Genomic DNA, 27,594 nt, shown 5'->3' with positions numbered 1-27,594 from the left:
GGAAGTTGCTTGTGGATTCAATGACGGGGTTAGTGGTAGGTTTGTGTGGACTTCTTGACTTCTGTGTTTCAAGAGAAAATGGCCATGTTGCAAACGTCCCCCCCTGTACTTTCATCCCTGCTCTCCCCTACTTCTCTCAAGCACAATAAAACTGTATAAAACCTGAGTATGAGTTTAGTTTAATCACCTGATTTGTTTAATTGGTGGAATCAGATAAACACACTGTATGTAACAATGGTTTCCAATTCTTCATTTCATTTCTTCTTGAGCTCTGGTCTCTTAAACTTCCTCACGCAACACAACACTGCCTCTGCGTGGTTGACTGCATACTGTACTCTGGTTACACACGCGTGAATCGTCTGTCTTTAAAAAAAAAAAAAAAACTAGAATCTCAAATTTATTCAATTTAGTCAAGCTTTCAGTTAACGTGTCTCTGAAATTTTAATGCTGTCTTTCAGATGAAACTAAAACAGAGCTATAAGCGGATGTAGATGGAGGGTGGAGGTGTGGTGGTGATTGCTTTGTGGCCGCGTGCTGCAGCAAGTGATTTATAAGTGGTCGTGGCTCATCCTGAAACCCTCTCCTGTTCTGTTAGGTGTAAGTGAAGGAGGGAGGTTATGTAATTTGGTAATAGTGGTCGCTGACAGATTTTGAAGTAGTAATTGAATTAGAGAGGAGCAGGGAGCGGAGGGAGGGCGGAGCTGCTGACAGACAGGTGGATGAGCTGTGCGCTGTCCGTCCGCGCTGCTCAAACCTCCTCCGGCTGCTGCCTCACCGGAGATCCTCACCTCAGATTAGACCGGAGCTCCGACAACCTGCACCGGCTCCACATTTTTTCACTTTTCACACCTCGATTTCTCATAAAACAATCAAGTTTTATTTTATTATTATTTTTTTTAATTTTTATTTTGCTGGTTTCTTATCGCTGGCTGGATCTTAAGATGGCACTGCATGGATTAACATTGCGCAAGGCAGAAGCGGACTTATTTGACTGCTGTTTTGTGACTGTGAAAGCAGCTCTTTCTGACTGAACGTGTTTCTCCATTTTCTGCCCGATCTTCCCAGGACATAAAGACGTTTTCTGCTCAAAAGACCGAGGCGTGCTATTTGGATTAATGTCTCAACAATATGCTCATTAATGCAGCACTTCCATTTGTTATAGTATTATAGATTTTTTTTTAAGATATTTTGGATATGGAGCCAGGAAAGGAGCGAGCTCTCCCTACCTCTAAAGAGGGACTAAAACAAATCGCAGGAAAGGCCCTCGGGAACCTGTACAGGTAAGGATGAAGAAATTCACATTTCTGTGTTTTTTCTAAATCACAGAATTATATCGATTTAGGAGAAATTAAAACTAGAAAATACCCAGATGTTAACATGTCACACAAAACGTGTGTTGACTTTAAATGTGTTTATTAGTGGATTACAATGAAATCAGGAGGGAAATCTGTTCTTTATGAGATGAATCACGGACAGGATGCTGGAAGCAGAGTCGTGTGGCCCGAATATTTAAGGATCAGATATTTCCCTGGAGGATGAGCCCCTCCACCAGCAGCTGTGGGTGTTTTTTAATAATTAATGAAACAGAGCGAGTCGTGACACAAGGTCGGAGGATATCTATTACCTTATGTATCCATCTATATTAATTCAAGATCGATGGACTTACCAATTGACTTCCTATATTCTTTATACTGTCACAAGGAGCTAAATGAAACGTAATCCAAAAGAAAACTGTAAATCAAACAGTTTTAAAATGAGAGAAAGGGGGCAGGATGTGGAGGGACTGTTTTTCAGATGTATAAAATTGAATTGTTTTAATTCTCATTGAAAATGTGACTAAAATTTAGTATTAGGCTGGAAAACCGATTTTTCTTTAGACAGATAAGCTGGAAACATATATTTTATTAGGCATACACATATTTTAGTGACAATTTGTGCAGGCACACATCTTTTTCGTTTATTTTTGGCTCTAAAATGTCTTTCAGTTGCTGAATTTGATTCCAAGCTGCCACACAGAAACGTGACTCAAATGTATGAAAGGGGAAAAAAATCTGTAGGTTTAATTTAAGCTGTAGCAGGCCTCTGGATGAGGCCTTCACATTTCAGTGTTTAGTTTTTCAATTAAGCTTACATTTCTATGCACAAAATTCAGGTGAAAGCCAGAGCAGAATACCAACGCCATATTCACGAGATGTAATTAAAGAATAAACAGCGCAAAATGAACTCTAAACAACGGTGATGCTGATATTGCTGCAATGCGGTATTAAGGTCATTTTCTCTTCGTTTGCCAACGAGCCTTTCTTTTACAGCAACATGGAGAATTTCAGCAGGAAACGAAACGGAAAAAAATGCAGTTTGAGTTAAATTGGAAAGGTGCAGGCTTTGAGGGGCCTGAGATTTTTTTTTTTAAAGAGGAAAATGAAGAGATTGTCGAGGCCTGTCGTTGAAAGAGCACAAAGTAAAGATGAAAGCCAATTTCCTCTGTGATATAAGCTGAAAATATCCTATAAGAAGCATGTCGATGAATATATGAGAATACACAGAGGATTATTGATGGTGTTTTTGCAGAAAATCATCAAAATCTTTATATTTTCCACTGATAACTCCACTTAAAGCTGCTCAATCTGCCTGGATGTTTGATTGTATGCATCCAAGTGTCGAGATTTGAATTTAAGCTGAAAAAGAGAGCATGTGATCGGGTTGTTGTTGTGGTGCAGGCGGCTGGAGAAGCGGCAGCAGACAGGTGAGCAGATCGAGCTGACGGAGGATGGCAGACCCGCGGCGGAGCAGGAGAGGAAGAAGCCCCTGGTTGACTGCACATGCTTCGGGCTGCCGCGCAGATACATCATCGCGATGCTGAGCGGGCTCGGCTTCTGCATCTCCTTCGGTATCCGGTGTAACTTGGGTGTGGCCATCGTCAGCATGGTCAATAACAGCACAATCCATCAAAACGGCAAGATCATCATCAAAGAGGTGCCTCTAAACTCCGCCCCCGTTAGTTACGCCCCACCAGAACCCAACCTTGATAGGTGACGAGGGCCACAGTTAAAAAAAAAAAAGTCCTGGAGAACATCAGCTGAGTCTGTGTGGACTTTTTGTCCTGCAGTGAGGCTGCAGCTAATGATTATTTTCATTGACGATTTCTCGATGACTCAATTAGCTGTCTGCTCCATAAAATATTAGAAAATTGTGGAAAATATTGTGAAATTTCTTATTTTTGTCCACAACCCAGTTTACTGTCATAGAAGACTAAACTAGAAAATATTCACCTTTTAGAAGCTGAAATCAGAGAATTTTGACTTTTTTTTTCAGGAAAAAATCAAATCAATCACTCAGTTATCAAAATAGTTGTTAATTAATTGAACACTTGACAGCTAATCGATTTATCAACTAATATATAGTCTAGCTGTAGTCTAGTTTTTTCACATTTTCCTTCATAACTCAGTGTTTACTCAAAATACACTGGTCATCTTTTAATAAGAAACATATATGTGCACTAATTGATAATATTATTTTCACTAATAAGAACAACACTATAATATTAAATTTCATGCAATTTCATGCAAGCAATTTTACCACTAAAATAATCAGTGATATCAGCCCACTGTACTTCAAATAAAAGCACACCTCAAGGTAATTATATTACTGCAGTAGTATTTAAAAATGTCACTTAAGTTTTGTTTTTTTTTGTTTTTTTTAAATATATATAAGGATTAGGTGTCAGGTATCGTCTGCAGTCAAAGCACAAGCTTATTTCTATTTCTGCAGAAGACTAGGCAGCTGTTCTGGTTGTAACTAGATTTTAATTACTTGAATTTGAATTTAATTAATTTTCTATTTAAATTTACTGAAATATGACACTGGGCCATGTGGCTTGGGGCAACTGTAAAACAACCATGATAAATTCTTCTATGCCAGCTATAGCATTAAATATATTAGCATAGCTGTTCTTATTTATTTTTAGCCGATAACACAGAGAAAAAAAAAATGTGTAAGTGTAAATTTGCAGTAATCTTAACTTTAGCGAGCAGAAGAAAAATACTATATACCCAAAAAGCAATTTCCATTCCTCAAAATCAGTTTTTTATTGAAAACGTTTGGTGAGGTGAAATGATTCCGCTCCAGAGAATCCTACTGAGCATGTGCAGAGTCAGTGTCATCACTCTAGCTTGTTTCTGATTGCAGGAATTTTACCACTTATTGCAATTTCTCACTTTTTTTTTTTTTTTAATTTCCTAAAAGTCAGTTTATTTTGCATTTTGATTAGTTGATCCATCACCTTATGTATCCACTGATGTCTGCAAAGGTGTTGAAACATCCCAAAAAAAATCTGATATTTTAATAATAATAATCTGATATCTTTCTAAACATATTTCCTACTGTCAGTATTTCACACTTCGATAAGAAGAAATTAGATTACACTTTTAATAAATAGGCCCCTGTTTCAATGTTTTACACCTGTTTTAAATTTTACCAGAGCAAAAAAGGGAAAGTGTTTAAATTCTGTCTTTACTTCTGTGTGTCCAAAAGAAAGCAAAATTCAACTGGGACCCAGAGACCGTGGGGATGATTCATGGATCGTTCTTCTGGGGCTACATAGTGACTCAGATTCCTGGAGGGTATATATCCTCCAGATTGGCTGCAAACAGGTAACTGCATTCGATCATTAAAAAATAGCCCTAACAAATAATGGGGGTGGGGTATAAAGAAAGAGATCTCTTAATAGGGGGGTTACAATATTAGATTTTCACTATGCAAATATAATGGCCAACGGAATTCAGGATTACAATATTATTGCATTATCTGTAGAAAACTTGAACAAAACAGCAAAAAATAATCAGTCAAATTCATCTTTAACTTTGTTTAAGGTCAAGGGTTACGGAAAGTCTGTAACAATAATTGAACAAAAGCGTATAAAAAGTACAATTACATTATTTATATGATATTAGTGTGTGTATTCTTAACATGGTATCAGTATTTCACTTTTAAAACATCACGGTTAATGGCAATACCATTATATCGAAACACAGCTATTTTTGAGTATCAGTTTCTCTGCAGTAGATGTGTTCCTGTTTTAATTTATGTAGGTGTAATATTTGTCCTATTCAGTCGGTGTCGGTCTCATGGCTTGAAGAAAAGGAGTCTGACCTTACAGCAGATAAACTGGGGATTTGGCTGATGCCCACCAGGCGTGCCTCCTCATGTTAATGAGCTCCCATGGGACCACCATGTCTAATCCTTTATGTTCAGAGGCATGGCAACCACATCAGCCAAAGCCCGGTGTGAAATGTGGATCTGAGTAATGATTGCAGTATGATTTCAATGGTCATATACTGCCTCTATACCACATAATTTCACCAACAACTGATTACTCAGCTACAATTAGACAGAAGGAGTAAAGCAACATACAACAATGGACAATGTGTCTTAAAAACACAGTATAACACTAAATCTGTAAAACCCCTATTAGAAAATAATGTACAGTGGTGCTATAGGAGGAGATAAAAAGCAATCAAAGCAGTATAAGGTCACAGTATGAGTCTTTGTGCAAGATTGTTAGACATTTCATGAGGGAAAAGGGGCCTAAATAAGATGCAAATCTTTGAAGAGCTTCATCATGCCAAGTCAGCTGAGCCCACTGACGCCTTCTGCTGCAAACACCTCCTGTCCTCCTCACTCCCCTGGAAGCTGAATAACTGCCTGTTGTGCGTGTGTGCCGTCCAATTAGGACTGATTTATCTTCCTCACCAGCCTTTATCCTTCCAGTATGTAGTAAAGAATCCAGAGACGGTTACGAATACATCAAAAACTAGTATGACCTGTATAAGAAATGTGTCTATACAAAATCTAAGTCATCTGGAATTTGAAAATACAAATATACATTATATACAAGCTGATATTATCTGGAATTTAGTAACCTCAACTTAACCTTTTTTCTTTTTTTTTCTTTTTTTTAGCTTTTATGCATTTAATAACAGGACAGCTGAAGATATGGAAAGGGGGAGAAGTAGTGTGTTTTGGGAGGGGGTGACATGCAGCAAAGAGCCAAAGGGACTTACAGTTTCGGTATATGGGGCGAATGGTTCTATGTAGTTGTTCTTAATGCCTGCCACCGGATTAGATCCTCCTTGAAATCAGATTAAACTAGCCATTTTTCTAGCCAAGGTTAAAGTGAGTAGTATGATTGCTAATTACAAGGAAGCAGATGGAGATTTTTATTTACGTAATTTGAAGTATGGTAGTTCACAATGAGTGTGCTGCTGGACCTGACAGGAAATGACGTGATTCACTTGTGTTTAGACAAAGACTGTGATTAAGCTAATTGATGTCCTTTTTTCTCTACTGTTTAAACCTGGGAATAAAAATGTGTCTTGTTTGATAAATAAATGACATATTAAATAATGTATTTGAAGTGTTTCAAATACAAGCTCTTAAAATATTTTATTACAAATTGCATTTTATTTTTTTTACCCAGCAAAATGTAATTTTCAAGAGGCTCAAAAGTAATCAGATATGTATTTTAAATACACCTAAAGGATAAATCTGTAACATATTAATTGTAATTTAATATATATTATATAATGTAATATCAGTGATTTTGCTCCTCCTTTGTTTTAGTTTGCCAGTTTCACGAGTTAAAATTAATGGCTAACACTCACAGAAAGAGTTAGTGTCTGTATGAGTTGTAAGAAATCATAAATAATCTTTTAGAAGAAGGAGATGTTCATAATGGTTACATTGAACAATATGTTAATGGAGTCTGTCAGGCAGTAAGACAACGTGTTACCGCCTGTCAGACTGTCTGTTTGAAACGGTGGGCTTTTGTTTTCAGGATAATGGGCTTCGCTTTACATTGACAGACAACTGACAGTCATAAACAGCTGATCCACTTACAGTGTAGGACTCATCGCCACTTGTTATCGTCATATCATAGTGTTGCACTTGTCTTGCACTCCTGCAGTGTTCCTGCAGCCTGCCTGAGCTTCTTTGCATCTGGAGAAGAAAGGAGCAGGGGGAAAGAACTCACTTCAGCCATAAACAGTATATTAAATAGGATTTCAACCTATTTAATACACTATCAATGGCTCTAACTTGCTATTTGGACTGCAGTACTTATTTCAGAACGAGTAACAGCTATATCCTGCTCTTTTAATTGAAATAAAGCCCTTAACACTGAATCGTATATTTTACCACTCATTCACTGTTTTAATCTCTTTGAGAGGCTGCCTTGTTGAATAAGATGATCTCGTTTTGAAAATATTCTGACAAATAATCTCAACATGCTGTTTATTATCCAGAGTTTTTGGGGCTGCCATCGTGCTGACATCAACCCTGAACATGTTCATCCCATCTGCTGCCCGGGTGCACTATGGATGTGTCATCTTTGTGAGGATATTACAAGGGCTGGTGGAGGTACTGATGCACAGTTTGCACATCACATCCTGACCTTTAAAACGCTCAAAAATGATGCCTCATTATCAAGCTGAGAGCTAAACTCGACCCCTAATGAAATTGTCCTGACATTCTGTGTCTGACAACGTTTTACAGAAATCCTCCATTCATACTGGACTCCCTCGCTTTTTTATTTGCACTTGCACTGGAAAATGAATCCTATTATGCACAAGTTCCATTCACAATACTGTATACAATTGTCAGATTAGTCCACAAACAGCATAAAACCCTGAATAGCTGGGCTTACGTATGTTGGTTTAGCTGGCTAAAAGAGCTCCATGTTCACATAGAAACACATAGAACAAAAGAGATAAAAAACACTTGATGCAGGCGGCGCCCACAGCTCCACAGAAAGAAAAAGATTTCAGAGAGAGATGCTATTATCAGACTCAAGGTCATCCTCTTTTGTTATTTTGTTTTGCTGCATGCTGCCGTTTCAATAGCAGCTCACGACCATGAGAGAGGGAGCCGCCTGTGTGCAGCGCCCATCGACTTATTACTGCAAATTAAACATTAGCATTTCAGGGTGTCTCCCACTGCAAGCCCCAGCAATTTGTGTCTATCAATAGTTGATTGTATGCCACTTAGTGTGTAATGAAGATTTAATGGGAGCAATTCAGTTTTTTTCTCATGAAGTGGGAAGTCAGCCTGAATTTGCACCGACTCACACCTAACCCATTAGTCTCTATTAGAAAGGTCAGCTACAATGCACGTCAGTTTGTTTGTTATTAACTCCAATTTGTCTTGCACGTCTTTGGCAAATGAGATCAGACCATGTCAATCAAGCAGGATACCTTCACCTGTAAATCCTGTTGAGTGAAAGCAGGGAAAGAAATGTAAAATTTATTGAATTTAACAAACCAAACAGTTTACAAGAAGATTATTCGCATCAAATTGAGAAAAACAGATTACATTTATTGAAAAATGATGCTAATATGCTCCTAATATGTGACTCTAATGTCATTTGTCACCGTGCAGGGAGTGACTTATCCAGCCTGCCATGGGATCTGGAGTAAATGGGCTCCACCGCTGGAAAGAAGTCGTCTCGCAACCATCTCCTTCTGTGGTACAAACCTACACACACACAGTCCTATTTCTGAGAACTGCACTGAAATGCAGGTTTAGAATGACAAAATATTGCTCCTAAAATGTATGTAAACGTGTACTGAACACACTTGTCGCTAAACACTGGGACAGCCCTGCAGCCAGGATCAAATTCTGCTCCATCATGTTGTTTCATCTTGTTTCAGGATCCTACGCTGGTGCAGTGATAGCCATGCCTCTGGCTGGGATCCTGGTTCAGTACACAGGGTGGTCCTCTGTCTTCTATGTGTATGGTGAGTCTCACTGTCATGGACTGATTTAATTTTAGCATCTTAGAGACCTGCAGGGATTTATTGGCAGTTTGTGGCAAACATGGAATATATTTTGAATGTTTTTATTAGTGTATAATAACCTGACAATAAGAATCGTTGTGTTTTCAATACCTTCAATACGAAACTTTAATATCACCTCATCCATGAACATGATTTCTGCCCGAGACCTGTCAGATTTTCATCCGCAATTATCAGTGACAATTTAACAATGAAGACAACAACTCCAATGATCCTATCCTACTTCACAATGCTAGCAAACTACATGTTTTAGATATGTGAAGATGTTTTAAGGTTGGAAAAAATCATCTTATTCCTCAGTCTCAGTATCACATACTGTATATTCTGCTTGATCCAGGTCATTATTGATATCTTGTGCATCATTTTATACACATTTCCCCAAATTTCAGTCTGACATTTCTGGTATCTTTAGAAACTTTGGGATCTCCACTAGAAATTAACACAAACTTCTGAGGGTCCGTGCAACATTTGGCTGCACAGCTTGAGATTGTGATGACTGAAGTGTTTGATCCCTCTCTTGATCTCTTCAGGTTGCTTCGGGATTTTTTGGTACTTGTTCTGGATCTTTGTGTCCTACGAGAGCCCAGCGGAGCACCCGACCATCACTGACGAGGAGCGTCGTTACATCGAGGAGAGCATTGGTGAAAGCGCCCAGCTGATGGGTGCAATGGAGGTGAGTTCTCAGTCTGTACCTATCCCTTGATTTGTAACATTACAACAAGTGTTTTACATCCACTGATTGTCTGTTTGATTTAACAGAAATTCAAGACCCCCTGGAGGAAATTCTTCTCCTCCATGCCCGTCTATGCAATCATCGTGGCCAACTTCTGCAGGAGTTGGACCTTTTATCTGCTCCTCATCAGCCAGCCAGCATACTTTGAAGAGGTGTTTGGGTTTGAAATCAGCAAGGTAAATAAATACCTTATAATACCCTAAATTATCATTCAACATCACTTGATATTAGATTACAAACTCAGCTTGTAGTGATTAAAAACAGAGAATTATCACCTGTATTTGTGGTTCCCCTTGGCTTTACAGAACTTTATCACAAGTTTCAACTCATTGCAACTTCACGGTTTTGCTTCACTATCACTGCTCTCATAGTGTTGCTTTTGCCCCATTAGGCAGTTGTTTTCAGTGGAAAAGCTCTAAAAACACCTGCACACCACCAAAAGACTGATAGAAAAAGTTAGTGACAAGATGGTGAACACAGTTGAGCATTTAGCAACTATAAAGCCATATATTTCTCTTGTGAGATGGTGGAGACCAAAAACAGAGCTAAAAGAAAGTGAATATTAGACTTTTATTTGCCAGGACACCTTAAACATGTCTCCAAATGAAGCTATGTAACTGCTGGATATATATAAGACAACAACAAGTTAGCATAGATCATTTTCAAAGTTTATGAAATATCAGTGTCACTGTTGACGTCACAACTTCCAGTGACCATAACTGGGGTAAAAAAGAAGTTGTTGTAGGATTGTTTTACTGGAGTCAACATAACAGAATGTATGAGTTTAGTAGTATGATGGAAACTGTTCAGCATGCACAGATTCATCGACACAAATCTCATTATATCTGTGTTCCTGTTTTGTAGCAGGTGTTATAGTGTTTTACTTTGTGTTCCACAAAGACTCAGCTGATTCCACAATTCTGTTGCTGTTATTGTTTGTTATTAAGAACAAAATGTAGTCTGTCAGTGTGACTGTGTGCACAGCTGGTGACAAGCTCCTCAATACAAGTACATCTGTAGAGTGAAGTGGCTGCCTTTTTAAGCTGGAATTATACTTTCCACATCTGTGAGCGCAGGAGAGTCCGTGAGGGTCCGTGTGATGTAACAACTACAGCGTTAAATCACCTCAATACTGTATTTCCTGTCATCAAACTGGCCTCCATTGGTCTCAGAGGCTGTGTTCCAGTCTAATAGGTCTGCAAATTGATCTGAGTAGCTAACAGCAGCTACAGCACACTTAGCGGGCAATGCAACAGTGACATCAGTTTTACAAGAGAATAGGTCCATGTAGCAGCAATCCCCTGCTCTGAAATGGGTGGCTTGAAGTGTTTTTTTTTTTTTTTTTTGGCTTTCTTTTTTGTGACTAACGAATAAATGAAAACTGGGACATCCACGAGTGTGGACATCCACGTACCACCAGTTTGGGTCTCTATGCCAATCCCACAGATGACCATCTAGTACATATGTGGAACGCGTCCTGCAGGTGTACTCCAGAAAGCAGAATAAACAGAACTACTACGTGTCTGTGGTGTCTGCAGCCATAAGCTGGGCTTTGGAGAGAAATGGTTTTCCTTGACTTAAAAATCAGTTTCAGCCAGATGAATGAAACGATATCGATCCAAACTGAAAATATTTCATGACATCATTACTTTTTTTTTTTTTTTTACAGTATTTTGATGTGAAACAGTAGAGTAAACATAGCTGCTACCAGTGATACTAATTAAGGTTCTGTTCCATTCAGGTCAGACACAGTCAGGGTGCCGCTATTGTGCATGTGAGCTCACTGGAAAGTCTCTGCTACACTAAATAAAACACTAATTAGTATTATTCACAGCTGTGTTTACCTTAATGTTTCATATCAATATGGCTGCTATGAAAAAGGTCTGTCCCTCACTTTGTAATAATCTTACTCCTTTGACATAATCTTTAACTTGTTTTAGATAATAGCTTTGAACACTGACTTACGAAGAAAAATGCCTTCTTATTGTTTTGGTCATTTTTTGTTCCCGCTGTCAGTGAGTTAATGCGTCAGACAAAGCAACAGATTCCATCTAATCTTAAAATGTCATAATCTTTGCCCTCCATGGAGAGTGTGAAGCATGAATCAAGCTGGTTTGGCAGGTGTAATTCAGCTGCTGTGATTACTGCAGCTGAATTATTGCTCAGATGTGATGCTGGAGACAGAGGTTGAGACAGACACAATCTCTTCTGTTATGACAGTTTCTTTGTAGTTGTCACATTTGCTTCAGACAAGTGTTTGATGCTTTCTCAGGTTGGAATACTGTCAGCACTCCCTCACTTGGTCATGACCATCATCGTGCCCTTAGGAGGCCAGTTAGCCGACTACCTGCGGACTCACAACATCATGTCCACCACTATGGTCCGGAAAATCATGAACTGTGGAGGTGAGGCTTTGATGGTCAGGTCTCAGTCTGTTAAGTTCTTCTCATCAGTCCATCAGTTAACTCATGTCTTGCTGTTTTCAGGGTTCGGTATGGAGGCCACTCTCTTATTAGTGGTTGGTTACTCTCACAGTAAGGGCGTGGCCATCTCTTTCTTAGTTCTTGCGGTGGGTTTTAGTGGATTTGCAATATCAGGTGAGTCTGAAAACAATGGATTCTAGTTCAATTTATGAGTTTTATGGCGTCCAAAGGAGCACAAAACTCAGAAAATTTACTCTTTGTTGCTGCAGGTTTCAATGTCAACCATCTAGACATCGCCCCTCGCTATGCTAGCATCCTCATGGGTATATCCAACGGTGTGGGTACCCTGTCAGGGATGGTCTGCCCTCTAATAGTGGGAGCCATGACCAAAAACAAGGTGAGTCAATTCTATGCATACAGTGAATGTTAATGCAGATAGGAATTTTTAAAGCCCCTGAAAAAGAAATTTTGAATCTCGAGTATTTCTCTGTAACATTAAATATTCAAAACAAAATGTGCAACAATTAAAGGTGAAGTTTGGTAAAAAAAAAAAAATAAATAAATAAATAAATAAATAAATAAATAAATTGTGAGGTAGGCCTATTTTGGATCGTTCAAAAGTGGTCATGGCTTCATGAACACAGTGCAATACAGTGTTGTGGAATGAATCTACACTTCCCTCACCCATGTTGTTAGATCAGGAAGTAGAAAATGGTTAAATGAATAATTTAGATCTCATCTGCATTATCTGGAACTGCAAACAAACACATGCATCACTCTGCTAGCTACTTACAAGCTAATGGTCAAGTGGGGTTTATATGGGTGAGATGTCACTGTTCCAACATTGGGTTGTAAGCCCATTTGTGTAACAGCCCGTTATCCTGACAGCCATTGCCCATTGCTTTGAAAATACACACTCTTCCTGAACTTTTAGTTTAATGGCTGCTGCCTGTCTCCATGGTGCTTAATCAGTGAGGATTTTACCCTTAATAGGGTATCTATCTGACCATACACCAAACAATTGAGCTTACTGTCACAGACAAATTTTCAATGTCAGAATAACTCTAACTGCAGGGAGACTACATTTTCGGAACAGTGGGTCTTTGGAGCAGTGGGAAATTTGTTTTTGAAATGGGACGTTTTTCAGTCCATTGGAGTTTTGGAATAATAAGCTAAATTTATGTAAACACCTCCAAGTTCATCAAAAACATGTTCATGTTTTTGGCATTGTGATATAAAAATACTCAAAATACTTTGTGGACATGTATTTGACACATAACAAGAGACAAATTCTTTTCATTTCACTGTGTCTCCCACACTCAAAAGCTCCATCGGGATGGAGTGGGTGTAGTTTGACCTGGCCTGTCAACACAAGTGCAACTATCATGAGATTCTGACTCAAATGTTGATTGTGACTCAAATGTTGCTAAATCAGTACACAGAGATGCATCGACTCAACTTTTCCCCACCAAAACCACAAATACAGAAATCACTCATGTAAAATAATCAAAACTGTTCAAGCTTTGGCAGAACCTTTAGGAACTCAACGCTCATGGTAAGAAGTCAGTTGAGAAAATATATTGATCAGAGTGTCTATTTGCCTCCAGGTGAGACTAGTCACCTGGCAGCTACCCAACTATTAACACCCCTAATTGAAATAGAGAATCTGGGACACCTGTACTTGGTTAGGTTTAGGAAAAATCATGGTTTATCTCTGACATGCAGCCCCAGGGACAAACAGTGTTGTTGGCTCCGGACATCTGGGTCCATGTCTCTGCCATGCTAGACTATATACACTCAGGTGTAAACAGCCACATTGGTTATTTTGGTACTAAAAGCATCTGCCAATATTACTCCATCATCAGGGCCTTTAAGAAGTGACTCAGTCTGACTGTTTTCTGCCTCTAGACCCGGGAAGAGTGGCAGTACGTCTTCCTCATTGCCTCCCTCGTGCATTACGGGGGTGTGGTGTTTTATGGACTCTTTGCATCTGGGGAGAAACAGCCATGGGCCGACCCTGAAGACACCAGCGAGGAGAAGTGCGGCTTCATCGATGAGGATGAGCTGGCTGAGGAGACGGGCGACATCACGCAGGGTTACGGCGCGATGGGCGGTCCAGCTAAAAGCTACGGGGCCACTGCGCAGCTGAACGGAGGCTGGGTGCAGGACTGGGATAAAACGGAGGAGTATGTGCAGGAACCGGCGGGAAAGATGTATTCTGAGCGTGGCTACTCTTAAACCAGACAGCTGTGGTGAGTCTGAAAAACAGACTCTCCGTCACGGATTGCACAAATAAAAGCATTATCTTAGATATTTAAATCCATTCTGTGTATTCAAGTAAAACGGTTAATAGTTTCAAAAAGCCAGTGTAAAGAATTAGTTCATTGCAATGCAGAACAATCCTCATTAGATCCTCACGTTTCTCATCACATCTACCTACTGTAGGGCTTCACTATACAGAGAGCGGCCTGTGTTGTACTTCTTATCCCAAACCTCATCACTCTACTTGAACAACATGAGCCAGATGACACTGCAGTTGACCATCACGTAGGGTCTTTCTCTGAAATACCACTCTGATTGCACTGAAACTAAGTATTCAAAAACAAAATTCTATTCTGTTTCTTAAATGTGTTTTATGTACTGTATATACCTGTATACTGTTTCTGTGAGACTATTGTGGATTTTGGGTCGTTGATCTGTGTTAACATTACTATAAAAGGCCATATTTTTCATGGACAGTACCTTTTCAGGGAGATGTCTGCTTGCAAAAAAGGTCTTCTTCTTCTCAAGCAAGGCCTATAATACACTATGACAAAAATAGCGTGAGTGAACCGTAGAGTTTTAGTGTGTGTTTGTTTGCATGAATTTGCTCAGATCAATGTTTCAGATGCAGCCGCCTCACAGTCATCGGTAGTCCTCATTCAGCCTGCCTACCGCTTTGTTCTTAGATTAAGTGTCTTCTGCCATGATGATAAATAATAAAATGAACTTTTCATAATCAGGTTCCAGTCGTGATGTGAGACAAATCAAAAAAGTTTCGAAGGCGGTTGCTCAGAAGACATTGTTTATTGATGTTTGGTGTGCACTGCAATAAATTCTGTGTACCAGCCGCCACCCATCACATTCTGTTTTGTAATGTAACGCTGGCTTGCTGTATCTAACTGTAATTGTTTTGGAGTCATGTGATGATCAACATTAAGGTGTGTGTTTTAACAAATTACTAGTGTCTGGAGAATCCAGCTTTAGTGCTCATGACGCAGCGAGGAATGCAGTACTGTATATGAACAACCAGGTTTTTGTGCTCTCTTGGTGTTTTCTTGGTTGTTCTCATCGTCACCAAAAGTACTTTATTGACACTTTGATATTGTCAAGTTTGAGTGGACCACATGAATTAATAGATGGCTCTTCCACCTGACTTTATTTGCTATTTGAACACTTTATTCTTTTTGCTGTATGAAATCTGCAAGGATGTTTAAAAATATATGAATATATAAGAATGTTTAAGATGACCAAAAGATGCTATTGCGGCTTTGTGCCTGAAGTTTATGTAAAACAGATAAATGTGATTTTATGGCTTCTAATATTGTGTTTAATGAAGAGGTATGTTGATGTCAAAAAGTGTTATAAAATACTCATATCATTTTATATAAAAAAACAACCAAAAGTCACGATTTTGTCATTCTTAGTCATCTTTTTTGAGATGTTCTGATACCATTTTTTCGTTCGTGATACTTTTTTCTTTTTAAGGGAATAATCTTGAATTGCAATGATCCTGTGCTCATGTTTCTTGAAGTGTTACTCTTATACACATGTATTAATATTCTGATACATTCTAATTATATTATAGGAATAAAATTAAGGACTTGTGTAAGAATGTACTTAGATAAAAGTAAACTTTACCTTACTACGTTACATTTAGTTTTTCATGAATAATAATTATTTTTTTTAAACAGCTGTATACTACTGTATTTCAGACATAACTGTGTGGCCTGACTCAGGTTAAAAAACTTTTTCAAATGTGATGCTGCTTGGAAGTAGCAGGGACCGGTTTAGGGGCTAATAAACTACATAATACAGCGATGGTGCATATAGACTTGTGTACTCACAAGTCTCTAAACACTTGGCTCAACAAAGACTGAGGACAATCTCTCAGCTTTCATTGCTAAAACCGGGTGGAAATATTTCTTTTATAAAAAAAATAATTGTTCAACCAATCCAAAGTCTTTAGGGCAGCCCTTCATTTCGGCGTGGTGACATCATGTGCTTTCTAACGAGGAGTACAGGGGGAGGGAATTGTTTCTGGTTAGGCAAGATGTAAGGGATGTAGGTTTGTTCGTGGTCACTCCTGCTCCCGTTCAAGCAGCTACCTTGCATTTAGAAATCCCCAGGCGGTCAATCAGTGGTGGGATATTGCAAGACTATGGTTTTCAGTATCCAGTAAGACCAACCCTACATCTTTTCATCTTGTGTGTTGATGTAATATACTGTAGTACAGTCAGCTGTTTATTTGCAGGTTAGTGGTCCTTGGAGACTGGAGTCAGACAACCTAACCAGTTAACCACCTTCTACCATCAGCATCATGCATCTCCTGTTCTCTCCACGTTCCTCATTAGTAAATCAATGACTGAGGTCTCTTGAGTCCAAGGGATGACTATTGGAACTGGTGGCCTGGTAATTGGTAAAAGGAGAGAGAGCAGCAATGTTAATGCTCTTACTGAAGTTTACATCCCTACAAACCAGGATCATTGTCTGTCTTCCCAAAGAGTCCTGACTTTAATATGCAGCGTTAAATCTGCAGCTGTCGAGGTGTCATATAGGTGCATAAATGCGTGATAAACCTATTAAATCTCGCTGCAGCATCTCACACTTTTCTGAATTGTGCCAGAAAAAGAAAGCTCAGAGGCATGACTGAAAAGGAAATACATTGTGAGAATGCATGATGTGTAATGTGGAATATCATACTTGCAGCAAACCTTGATTTCTCTTACTGTGTCCTCTACACCACTGAGCTCAACATGCTACATGCAAACACATTCAACTATTGACCCAGTTCCTGCATTAAATCTAATTGCATGACAAATCAATACTGTTTAAGTCTGGAGTGTGTTGGAGTTTTAAGGTTTGGATTCAGAATAAATGTTGGTGACAAGAAAGGTCATGCTACCGCATAGTTGTCACTGTATTTCCTGGTAATTAGTATTCCCATGTTTGCTAAAAAAAAAAAAAAAACAATGAACAAAACACATTAAAACATTTTAATCAGCCATTGTTGGCAGGGTCAGGCTTGTGAGCAGTGGTACTAACCAAGGATGATAGTTAGCCAAACCCCAGGAAGCTGGTACTGTATTGGGAGTGCGAGCAGGTGACACTAAGCATCAGGTCACTGTTTATATTTTTATGTTTGCTGTGCACTTCATTGGTTACTACAGTGTTGCTCACTACTCGATTTAGAGTACCTTTCACCACAAGTAAATTATCCAATTCCCCTCATCCTTTTCACGTTCTGAATTACATATGCGCAGAAGAAATTGTGTGTGTGTTGGTTGACAAACAAGCGTGTGCAGAATGTGCTAAATTGTACATACAGTTCCAAATGGAAAAAAATCACCAATAATTCCTTTGCTGTTGAACCCCATATTAGAGAACGAGAGAACGAATGACCAGTCAATTAAATCTGAAGTCAGAGGTGCGCAGAGTGAACATGAAAGGTGATCTAACCTTCTGTGGTGCCTCAGTGCTGCTCTGCAGTTTGTCCAACACACCGATCTGTAGGCCAACAAACTGCAGCCCATCAGTGAGGTGGTAAATAATTCAGGGAATCATGGCGTCCATCCATTTATATGCATCACTCTGAGCTTCTCCCTGCAGCAGAACGGCTCGATGGTGCGTTAGACTCCGGACATATCAAAGACCAGGATTTCTGACTGTGCCTGTCAGCCTCAGTAGGTGGGAATGAGTCATATGGTGCAGATATAGAAAATAAGAGCAACATCCTCTGATGTGTGAGTCTGATCATCAGAGGTCTGACCAGCTTCTTGAAGGTGTTCACTGTTGTGAGTTTTTCCACCTTCGTCTGACTGTAGGACAAGATGAATATGTGCAGAAAAAAATCTTGCAAATGACGTCTTCGCAACTCCCTTCTCACCTAAGAAGAAATGATAGACAGGCGTGGAGTTTGTTGAGGTGGGAGTTAAGGTGTTGACCGTCGGTCTTATGCACATGATGGACAGTCTGAATCAATTTAATGCGCAGCAGCAGTGTGAGTCTACAGTGTCAACTGATGCTTCGATCACAGGAAGCAGCTCCATGTCTGAAACACTTCCAGGAGCAGCACTGGCAGCAATTACAATAACTCTCAGTTTCTCCTCCGATTATCTGCCTGGCTGAGGAGGGAAACCATTAACGCTCACCACCACCTGATCCATGGTGCACATGTTAATTTGACAGAAAACACAATTGTGTCACCAGCCACGTGGAACATGTTTTCTCATGCCTAACCAGCCGGAGTGGTCATGGCTGTTGAACCGGTGACGTGCCTGTTGGGGTGCGCGGTAATTGGACAAAATCTGCTGTCGACATTTCATTCACAAGTGGAAATTCTCCCAGCATTCACCTGCCTCTAGCCTCATTTTTCCGTGTTTTTTGCAGCACCTCAGACTTAGTCATTGTGATGCTGTTGGTGCTGTTTGTGTAATCGTGAAGGGGATTGAGTAGTTGTCAGTATGTGGGGCAGGTGCAGTTTGGCTCCAGGGGGACTGTAATGGGATGAGGCCCAGCCAGAATGAGTGTTTGATGACGGGGTTGCACTCCTCCCCTGGGACTCAGCCTGCATGCAATTATCCTCCTGATCCCCTCTCTCTTCTGCAGCCTAAATTGTACACAGCAATCTCTCCACTCTGCTGCCTGAATATCCTTTAATTTACAATCTAAAATTCAACTTCCCTCATATGCCAAAGGATCAAGTCATTATAACCCAAAATTTCAAAGCAGAATCGGAATAATTACTGTTTTATGACACCCTCCAGCATGAGATTACAATACCTCCGGTCAATTGAATTTACACACTCCTCCTTCTCCTCCCTTGCTAATTGCTTTATTAATGGAGAGCTTGGCACCTCGAATCCGTCTGTCTCATCAGTAATGACATTATATGTCTGTGCTCCTCAGTCACTAACATGCGTATGTAAACTGAAACCAATGTATATTTTTTTCAGTATTTTATCACTAGAGAAAGGTACAAATACAGTCTCCAAAGCTAGCAAATATCTCCATTTTTTATTTTTTGAGTAAAACAAAACAAAACAAAGAAAACACACAGAACACACTTCCAAACTTAAGAGTATTACAAAATGAAAATGTAATACAGTGTCTCTTGTTAGTGGATTTCTGGATTGACATTAAACACATAGGCAAGAGCCTTAGCCAGTGAAACATAAAATAATAAGGAAAAATACAAAGTCTCAGTCTCATCTGCTGAAAATTAAAAATGAAACGTGCAAACATGTAAAAGGTAAGCAGGCCAGCCAAAACCACAAGGATATACATAATAGAATAATGACAAATTTAGCATAATTAGAGCTACATTAGGGCACATCTTTCAACACCATCAGGTCCTGGTTACAAAAACAAGAAGGGAAATGCTGCCACTTTGAAATTGAAAATATTCTTTTAATTAGCTCACATACATTTAATGTTTTCTGAGGTTAAATAGATATTAATTATATCTTTTAACCACTCATAATGTGATGTGATGAGGGAGATTTTCTTCAGTACAGTGTAGGCAGTAACATCATTTTGTTTAGTATTCAAGGCTAATAACAAATTAATGATACTCTCTGAATTAAAAAAATACTCAGGACTTTTAAAGAAGCTCTGAAACTCGTATTTCTAAAAAAAAGACTGCAATGTTTCCAAAACTGTTTCCGAATCTCTCCGGCATGTTCTTATTTTGGCAACTAGCTTCTGCTTCAGATGCTCAGTTTAGACAGAAAAAAAACCCTCCCTCCCTTTTGTGATATGCAAATGGCGTCCACTGTAAAACATCTCCATCTTGTTTAGCTCCCAAAAGCAAGAGCTGTGTGCTGCCATCACTATTTTCATCTGTGCATACTGAAACATTTATCAGCTCCAAACTATATTTAATTTCACCCATAGTAATGAGGCAGGGAAACAGTGATGCTATGTTTTCAGACCCGCCATATGTTGAGTGAGAAGTGCATCGTCCACCATCAGAGGACGAGGAGGAAGAAAGCTACATCCAATTGTTTTTTCCTCCACAGAACTGGTTTCCTACAGTTGCATGTGAGGTAATCTATCACAGGTCCTTCCACTTCCCCTCCCCCATATCACATTGCGTTGACAGCTTCATACCCTCCTCTCTACAGCATGCTCATATCATGCTCGTATCACACACACAGACAAAGAGCGAGAGGCTGATAAGATTTTACACGATATGCTCATTTCTGACGCTGCTTTGCTTTCAAATGTCGATAAAATGAAGACAGAATTTGAAGATACAAAGTGAAAATATGTGACAGCTCGCAGTAATTTGATCCTTTGCACATATTTCTATTTCACATGATAAAAGAGACCATAAAATAGATACAAATTACACTGACACTTCTTATTGGGCAACAACAGGGTGATTCTCCATTTTTGATAGCATCACCTTTGATAATTGTATTTCTGATCACTACATGTCATCACCATTAGGATTAGTTATTTTGATAATCAATTATTCTGCAGTTTTGGGGTGAATCAATTCATCATTTGGCCTATGTCACATCATAGTTGCTGATTGATTTTCTGTTTTTGTTGTGAGTACGTCTCATTTAGCTTTCTGTTTTAGTGATGTCATTCTACTTTTGTGGATTATAACAACTTTATATTACACCCCGTTCGCTCAATATGATTGTTTCAGTGTTTCAGTTAGGTTTCTCCTAGTATTGTGCATCTGACGTCCACATCTTTTCCAACATTTTTCCCACTACCGCAAGACAAAATTATATATAAAATAACCCACTTGAACTGTTTTGTGTTGTTTAAGTTTTTGTAAACTCACTGCAGTTGAAACTGCTAACTGTTGAAAGCAAACACAATGAGAGTAATTATACAGAAATAGCCGATCATCTTGTTGATGGTCTAGTTTGTAGGACATATAGAAGCATCAGTATTAAACAGAGACAGTTTCATACAAGTTCAAAACTCCTCTACATTTAACTTCCCCTTATAGCATGCAAGTTTCTGTGACTGCACCAACATGCTGGCACAGAGACAGGATCACATCCTACAACAAACCCTTTAGTCTTGTCACGTATTAGGAGTTCAGGAAAATTGAAAATTGAATTGTCAAATCAAATCGTGGATTCAGGGAATTGTGACACTCCTGTTCTTTTTAGTTTACCACTATGTACAGCAGTCACTGGCTTTTTTTTTCCATAAATCAACCCCCTCCCACTGTCCCCTCGTGTGCCAAAAAAACAGCAGTGTTTCTGCAACCGCAGCAGCTCGCTGGTGTGTCTGACAGTGCAGTTTTTATGGGATGTCCTGAAGAGGACGATGTGAATTTCTATCATCTTGTTCTTCACAAGCTGCACCGACATTTCAAATGAAAGATAACGCCTCTCCTATCACAATAAAGCTTCCATCTTTCCCTCACAGCTTCAAATTAAAGCATCCGTCCCTCTTCCTCCTCCGTTCATGCCTGATGATGGAGGCCGCTGATCATCAGCATCTCTCTGAGTGGGACACAGGTGTGCTGAGGGGCCCTCCTGCCTCTGTGATCTGTCACCAGGGCCAGACAAGGGCCAGCAGGCTGGAGCGGCTTAGGCACGTGCCGAGGGAGGGCTCTACCCCCCCCCCCCCCGCCCCTAAGAGGACTCCCTATTCACACCACCAGATGGGGGCTGGAGCTGAGTTTTAATGAATGCTATCCTTCACGACCCCTCGAGAAGCTGCAGAACAACAGTCGCCCTCAGCACGTCTCACTGCAGTTTGTCACCCCACGCTGACACACAACAATAACACACTGGAGAGAATAAAAAAAAAATGATGTAAGAAGAGGAAATACTGTACGCTGTCCAAATATGAGATTTCCTCACAAATACTAAATTTAGTGTTCAGCAGGTCAGCTGCCACTTCAGTTAACAGACTTAAGAGACGTCTGTAAGCAAACGCCACACATTTAAAGTGGGCTGGTGGTGGATATTATCTCGCTGTGTCGACCTCCTGCTGCTTGAAGTGATACAATAAGACAACCCTGTAATTTTATTTCGTAGGTCAAGAACAGAGAGCAATTCGTGTCAAAATAACTGTTTGGTAAATTACTGCTTTATATTAGAGAGGTAGTCTAAATACCTAACAAGTGGGAAGTGAAAATAGGTATTTATATTCAAGTAACACAGCTCCCTGTTAAAGGAAAATAAAGGATCTTTGGCAGTAAAAAGACTGACAACAATGGGCTTTTCTTTTTTATTAGCAGTTGTCAGACAAGTGGGTGTTTATCCTCAGTGGGGAAGAAGTACTCAGATTTTTTTGCACTTAGAATACATGAAAAAATTATGATATTCTAAATCAAACGTTTGAGAAAGAGAAAACCCTGGTAGCCTCCTCAGTAGCTCTATCAGCAGTGGAAAAAATACTCAGGACTTTTACTGAAGCTAAAGTAGTAATATCACATTGTAAAAAATATGCTGGTAAAGGTGGAGATAAATTCAGCTATTGTACATACTGCTGGGGAGATTAATCTATAATAATACGTTTTATTAGTAAAATCACAGTTTGTATTATAACACGGTTAAATACTTGATTCTGATTGGTCAATTACAGCATTCTGACATCTTTTATTTCTGAGTAGCAGACCACTGACCATTACTGTGAATGTGACTGTTGCTATGGCTGCAGTTCTGAGCATAGGCTCTGCAAGAGCAATAAAATAATTTTTAAATCCTTAAACTCATTCTTAAATTAACATTGTATGTCAAATTATTGATTTTTTCATAATGATTTAATTTTATTTTTTTCATTTAGGTAGATGCGCAGGTTACTATCGCTACATAAACCCCTTAAGTCAAGTAAAGTACAATGTAATGTACTTAGTTACTTTTAATCACTATTTATCATGTATAAATAATGGGTAAAATATGTTTTTCTTCAGTGCAGACAGACACAGGCAGAGGACTGGATTGCAGTTTTCTTATTGGACTCAGACAGTCACACATCTGATCATCACCATGGCTGCTTATACACTCTGCCAGTTATGTGTAAGGCTGTGAAGAGCAAGCAACACAAAATCTAAAAATGAAAAATATTATCAGTGTAATCCCAGAGAGGCTCAATGATAACGTGCTGCTCTGTAACACGTGGAGGATGGAAATTACCATTAACAACACTGGAACAAAATTCAACCTGTACTGAAATTGGACATGTAAGTGGTCCTGATTTACTTTCGACCTTTTCAACATTTTATTGTTGGAATATATCTTTCTTTTCTGACATGTCTGCTAGTTATGTTTTGTTTGACTTTTTCATCATTTTATTGTTTTTATTGTGGTTGCTTGGATATATCGTATATCCTTTTAGCCCATATGAATGTGAACTCAGGGCACTGCTGTAAAAAAGGTAAGTGCTCAGTCAGATTTCCCTGAATAAACAATGGTTGGTGATCATTAATTTGGTGAATAAACTCCAAAAATGTCTTTTCTTTGTCCCTAATTCATTTTTCTGAGTTTCTGAGAAAATTCTTCTATACCCAACTGGCTACAATCTGATCTACATCAACATGATGAAAATCTAAATTTTGCATGTATTTCTTACATGGAAGCAGGTGCAATTGGTTCATTCACGGCTGGTTTCCATCCAGCCACATGCATATGTTCTTTATTGGTTGGAAATAAATTGGTTGTGTACTTGCTGCCCCTGACTCAGTGACCCTTGTCTGTCTCTACGTGAATTGCTTTCACGGTGTGTTAAATGAGCCGTGGTCGTGTTGGTGTTTCCCTCCGCACGCTCTCTAATCCGCTGTCCGCCACAGTTATGTCACACACCAGCCATTGTGGAGGGTTTGATTGAAGACGCCTGATCTGACTAACTGATCCCTCGCCACAGAGGTGCTCTGACACATGGGCCATGTCTGAGATACGTGAATTGGCAGTCGAGTCACATGACTGGCAGTAAGCCAATCAAAATCTTTAGATTCAGACCCGAGTACAGCTTTGTGGCGAAAAGGCAATGCTGACAGATGGTGTGTGAGAAAGTGCCAATTATTTAAGGTGTGCACAGTTAGTAAAGGATAAATTGGATCATTACACATTGTTTTCACTTTCTTTGCTTGTTTCATTTTCTTTACAGCTTCTTGTCCTTTAAACCAATTTGTTATCAAACCCATCTGCACAATGTGGAAATAATGTTCAGAATTGTTTTTTTCAGGACCTCATAAATCAACAGCTATAGAATGATTTTAAAAACAGCACATCCAGAATTATTTGGTTGTAAGGTGGGATTTATGATGTTAAATGGAGCCTTAAATCTCCAGAGCCCAATTTATAAAGTGTAAACTATTCACTGTCTGACAATTACTTTCAATTGAATTCAGTCAGGTCACGTGCTGCGACCATCTGTCCACACCCTGGAAGCTGTGCATTTTTAACAAATATCCAATTATACTAACATCAAAAAAGAAAAAAAAATCATTATTACAGGGTGAATTGATAAATTTAACATAAGTGTTTGTAGTGTGAAAGAAACAGGCTTGTGCAAAACTTTTAGGATAAAAAAAAAAAATCCAATTAAGTTCTAAGAACACTGTCATCAATTAGAGCTGTAACTAACAAAACTTCTGTGAATGACTGTGAATTCTGTGTTTTTTGCACTGAAGAAGGCTATTTTTCTATTAATAATAAAAATGATACCTTCCCCTGTTGAAACCAAGGGTTCTTAAATGTTGTCTAAACCAAAGCAGTTTACAACTTTGTAAGAACTTTTCCTACATAAAATATAGATATAGATAAAAAAAAATCTATATAGATAAAATATAGATGTCAAAATTATGATTGAAACTGGCTCATCAGAAGAAATCTTGAAGTCAGCCTTCAGTTATTGATAGCAGGGCTCAAATGAACATTTTTCCTTCTGCAACTATCCCAAATTCTACTTTCAACCATCCAAGGCTTAACAGCCATTGTCCCAAGTAGACACTTCTTTCATTCCACCATGAAGTCCCCGCACTTTGATCTGAATAAAAACTGCAAACTCAGTGTAAATGCAAATCTTTTTCTGATCGGTATACTGTGGTGAAAATTTATATATACACACTTTCAATTTATTTTGAAATTTGAACACCTGACAGTTAAAATGATATGTACTCCATTATGCATAAAGAAAACAATTTCATTTTAACAATATGTTCCTCTGTTGTCCCAGAATAGTTCCAGATGCTGAATCTTTGTGTTCCAGGTGCTATTTTTATTGATGACAACAGGACATTCTCAGTTTTGAGCACTACAGCTTCCAATAATTGGTGCTGTGGACATATATTGTTTGGTATAAAAAAAATGTTTTGACATTGAATACACAGCCTCAGTCAAACATTGCATAAATATATAAACAGACATACAAATTTAGCTGTGTTTTGTTGATCTCCTGCAGCTCCAAAGAAACCCCAGGACTGACAGTCACCTGTTCAATGCTGACAGGAGGTCTCCCCATACACTCAGACCTCTTACATCAAAATCTCCATCAGAAATTTTCAAAGCATTTAGCTCTTTTTCTACATCCTCCCTGAGAGAGGGGCAGGCCTCAAACAAGGCCAGAAAGTGCTCAGTCAGTCTCTGGAATGACACTGTTCTGTTTGTGCTGGTTTGAACCCATTCACCTTCATTTACACTGTAATCCATATCGGAGGCCCACTTCTTCAGCACATCATGGTATGCATCTCTGAACTTCCTATGTTCTTTGGCCAGGTCTATAAGAAGTGCATTAGGCAGTGTAGAACACATGTGCTGCAGCACACTGTGTTTTTTCTGCAGCCAGTCCAGGAGAAAATCCTGCGAAGCAGTTTGTGATTCTGAGTTCTTCATTGTCAGCAGAGCTGCAGCCATGACCAGACAGAAATGTCCTGTATCTCCTTCACATCCCTGGAGGATGGAGTCTAAAAAGTGCTCTGCCCGGCAGTCTTGGCTCAGCAGTGCACCCAGCCTCTCCATCAGCATCACCCCCTGAACTTCAGCATCAGCACCACCAACTGACAGGTCTGTGAGAGGACTCAGGACTTTACAGGCAGATCTGCACTGAATGATGCGGCTGCAGAGGCCAGAGACATTCTCATACTCTCCCTGCTGCGTGTTTACAGGACTTGTAGTGTCAAAGAGTATCTTCATGATTGAGACAGGCAGCTCAGGGTTGTTCAGCAGCCCAACAAGCAGCAAGTGTTGACACCGGGAGAGGTCAGAGAAGCAGACTTCTGTGTATCCAGGGAAAGCAGCGCGCAGATTTTCATTTGTGAGCTGCAGCTGCTTCTCAACAATCCTCCTCATGGCGGGGTTACTGTGAAACCTGTTACAGACGTGTTCACAGTACTGAGCCCAGTGAAAAGCTCTTGACAGAGTCTGTTCATCCCACTGCTGCACCACACCGCTCTGCGCTGCCACTGCCAGCAGCTCCGCCGTACTCGACAGGTTCTTCAGCACCGCCTCCATGTGGCGCTCTTTGCGTTCACAGCTCAGCCTGTGAGCCGCTGGAGGACACTCACTGTGGAGGACAGACACAACATTCACCCAAACTGTCCTCCGCTAACGAAAAACTGGCTGCTAAAACATTGCTAGCTAAGCTAGCTAGCAGATTAGCCATAAGTTAGCTGTGTTCAAACAACTTCAAGTCAACAAACTATAACGTTCCGGTGGCAAGTTTCGAAACAAAGTCCTTTCTAACAAATGTCGTAGTAAGTCACACCAAAAGCTATGCACCAAAGCGATTATGGCACTGTTGTAAAAGAATACTTAGTGGAAATACACATAGCTTGTTGAACTCACTTGTCTTTTCCTTTAATGCGCCCCAGCTGCCTGTTTGTACCGCGTCGCCACTGCGCATGCGTTTTTTGTATGAAGTTTGGTCGTGTCTTGAATGGAACCTTTGATTTGTTAAACTCTCGCGAGATTATTACTCATCATTTCTTCATCGGGCACTTTATACAATTTCAGTGTGAGAATGCTGTTATTAAGATATGGCTAGGTTTAGGGGCAAAAACCAAACACACAAAAACCCCAATCAAACAAAAATCTATGGTCAGGGAAAGATCATGTTTGAGGTCCAAATGACAACTCTCGCGAGATCTTTCACAGATCTGGGGTTCCTTTCAAGACACGGCCCTGACAATTGCAAATGTATTTTCCTTCAAAATAAAAGCCAGCAAAATATTGCCACAAAATAAATAAATATGTAGGTAAGTAAACAAACAATGAAACAAACAAACAAATGAATATGCCTCATTTCTCAGTTTTCTTAATGCTTATTTGCTGGTTAACATGTTGTAAAAACAAAGTCTCACTAACTTGTAGGATGGGATAAGAAAACTTCCAGTCATGCATTTCTAACAACA

The 27,594-nt window shown here is 39.4% G+C and overlaps 2 protein-coding genes across 2 annotated transcripts; one reads left to right on the top strand and one right to left on the bottom strand.

Annotated features, from left to right (window-relative positions):
• Positions 1-885: 885 nt before the first annotated feature.
• On the top strand, positions 886-15,670 carry slc17a6a (solute carrier family 17 member 6a). Its single transcript, XM_084733914.1, has 12 exons — positions 886-1,280; positions 2,718-2,973; positions 4,531-4,649; positions 7,299-7,413; positions 8,431-8,518; positions 8,703-8,789; positions 9,377-9,519; positions 9,606-9,755; positions 11,852-11,984; positions 12,066-12,176; positions 12,272-12,399; positions 13,911-15,670. The coding sequence occupies exons 1-12, from the start codon at positions 1,195-1,197 to the stop codon at positions 14,238-14,240; spliced, it is 1,746 nt and encodes a 581-aa protein (XP_084590040.1). The 5' UTR covers positions 886-1,194; the 3' UTR covers positions 14,241-15,670.
• Positions 15,671-25,547: 9,877 nt separating this feature from the next.
• fancf (FA complementation group F) lies at positions 25,548-27,076 on the bottom strand. Its single transcript, XM_084734334.1, has 2 exons — positions 27,029-27,076; positions 25,548-26,747 (listed from the first exon to the last, which is right to left on the bottom strand). Exon 2 carries the CDS (start codon positions 26,693-26,695, stop codon positions 25,673-25,675), a length of 1,023 nt encoding a protein of 340 aa, XP_084590460.1. The 5' UTR covers positions 26,696-26,747; positions 27,029-27,076; the 3' UTR covers positions 25,548-25,672.
• Positions 27,077-27,594: the final 518 nt, after the last annotated feature.

This window comes from Lutjanus erythropterus, chromosome 13, assembly GCF_056507025.1.
Source record: "Lutjanus erythropterus isolate fLutEry1 chromosome 13, fLutEry1.hap2, whole genome shotgun sequence".
In the NCBI taxonomy this organism is placed as follows: Eukaryota; Metazoa; Chordata; class Actinopteri; order Lutjaniformes; family Lutjanidae; genus Lutjanus; species Lutjanus erythropterus.
The sequence above is the reverse complement of the archived record's forward strand: the minus strand, read 5'-3'. Positions and strand labels throughout refer to the sequence as shown.

What these genes read in the sequence shown, in the direction of transcription:
- slc17a6a (XM_084733914.1), top strand. Translation starts at nt 1,195, where the DNA reads ATGGAGCCAGGAAAGGAGCGAGCTCTCCCTACCTCTAAAGAGGGACTA. An exon ending in CGCAACCATCTCCTTCTGTG is followed by an intron (nt 8,519 to 8,702) that starts GTACAAACCTAC and finishes ATCTTGTTTCAG; the next exon opens with GATCCTACGCTGGTGCAGTG. An exon ending in TTGGGTTTGAAATCAGCAAG is followed by an intron (nt 9,756 to 11,851) that starts GTAAATAAATAC and finishes ATGCTTTCTCAG; the next exon opens with GTTGGAATACTGTCAGCACT.
- fancf (XM_084734334.1), bottom strand. Translation starts at nt 26,695, where the DNA reads ATGGAGGCGGTGCTGAAGAACCTGTCGAGTACGGCGGAGCTGCTGGCA.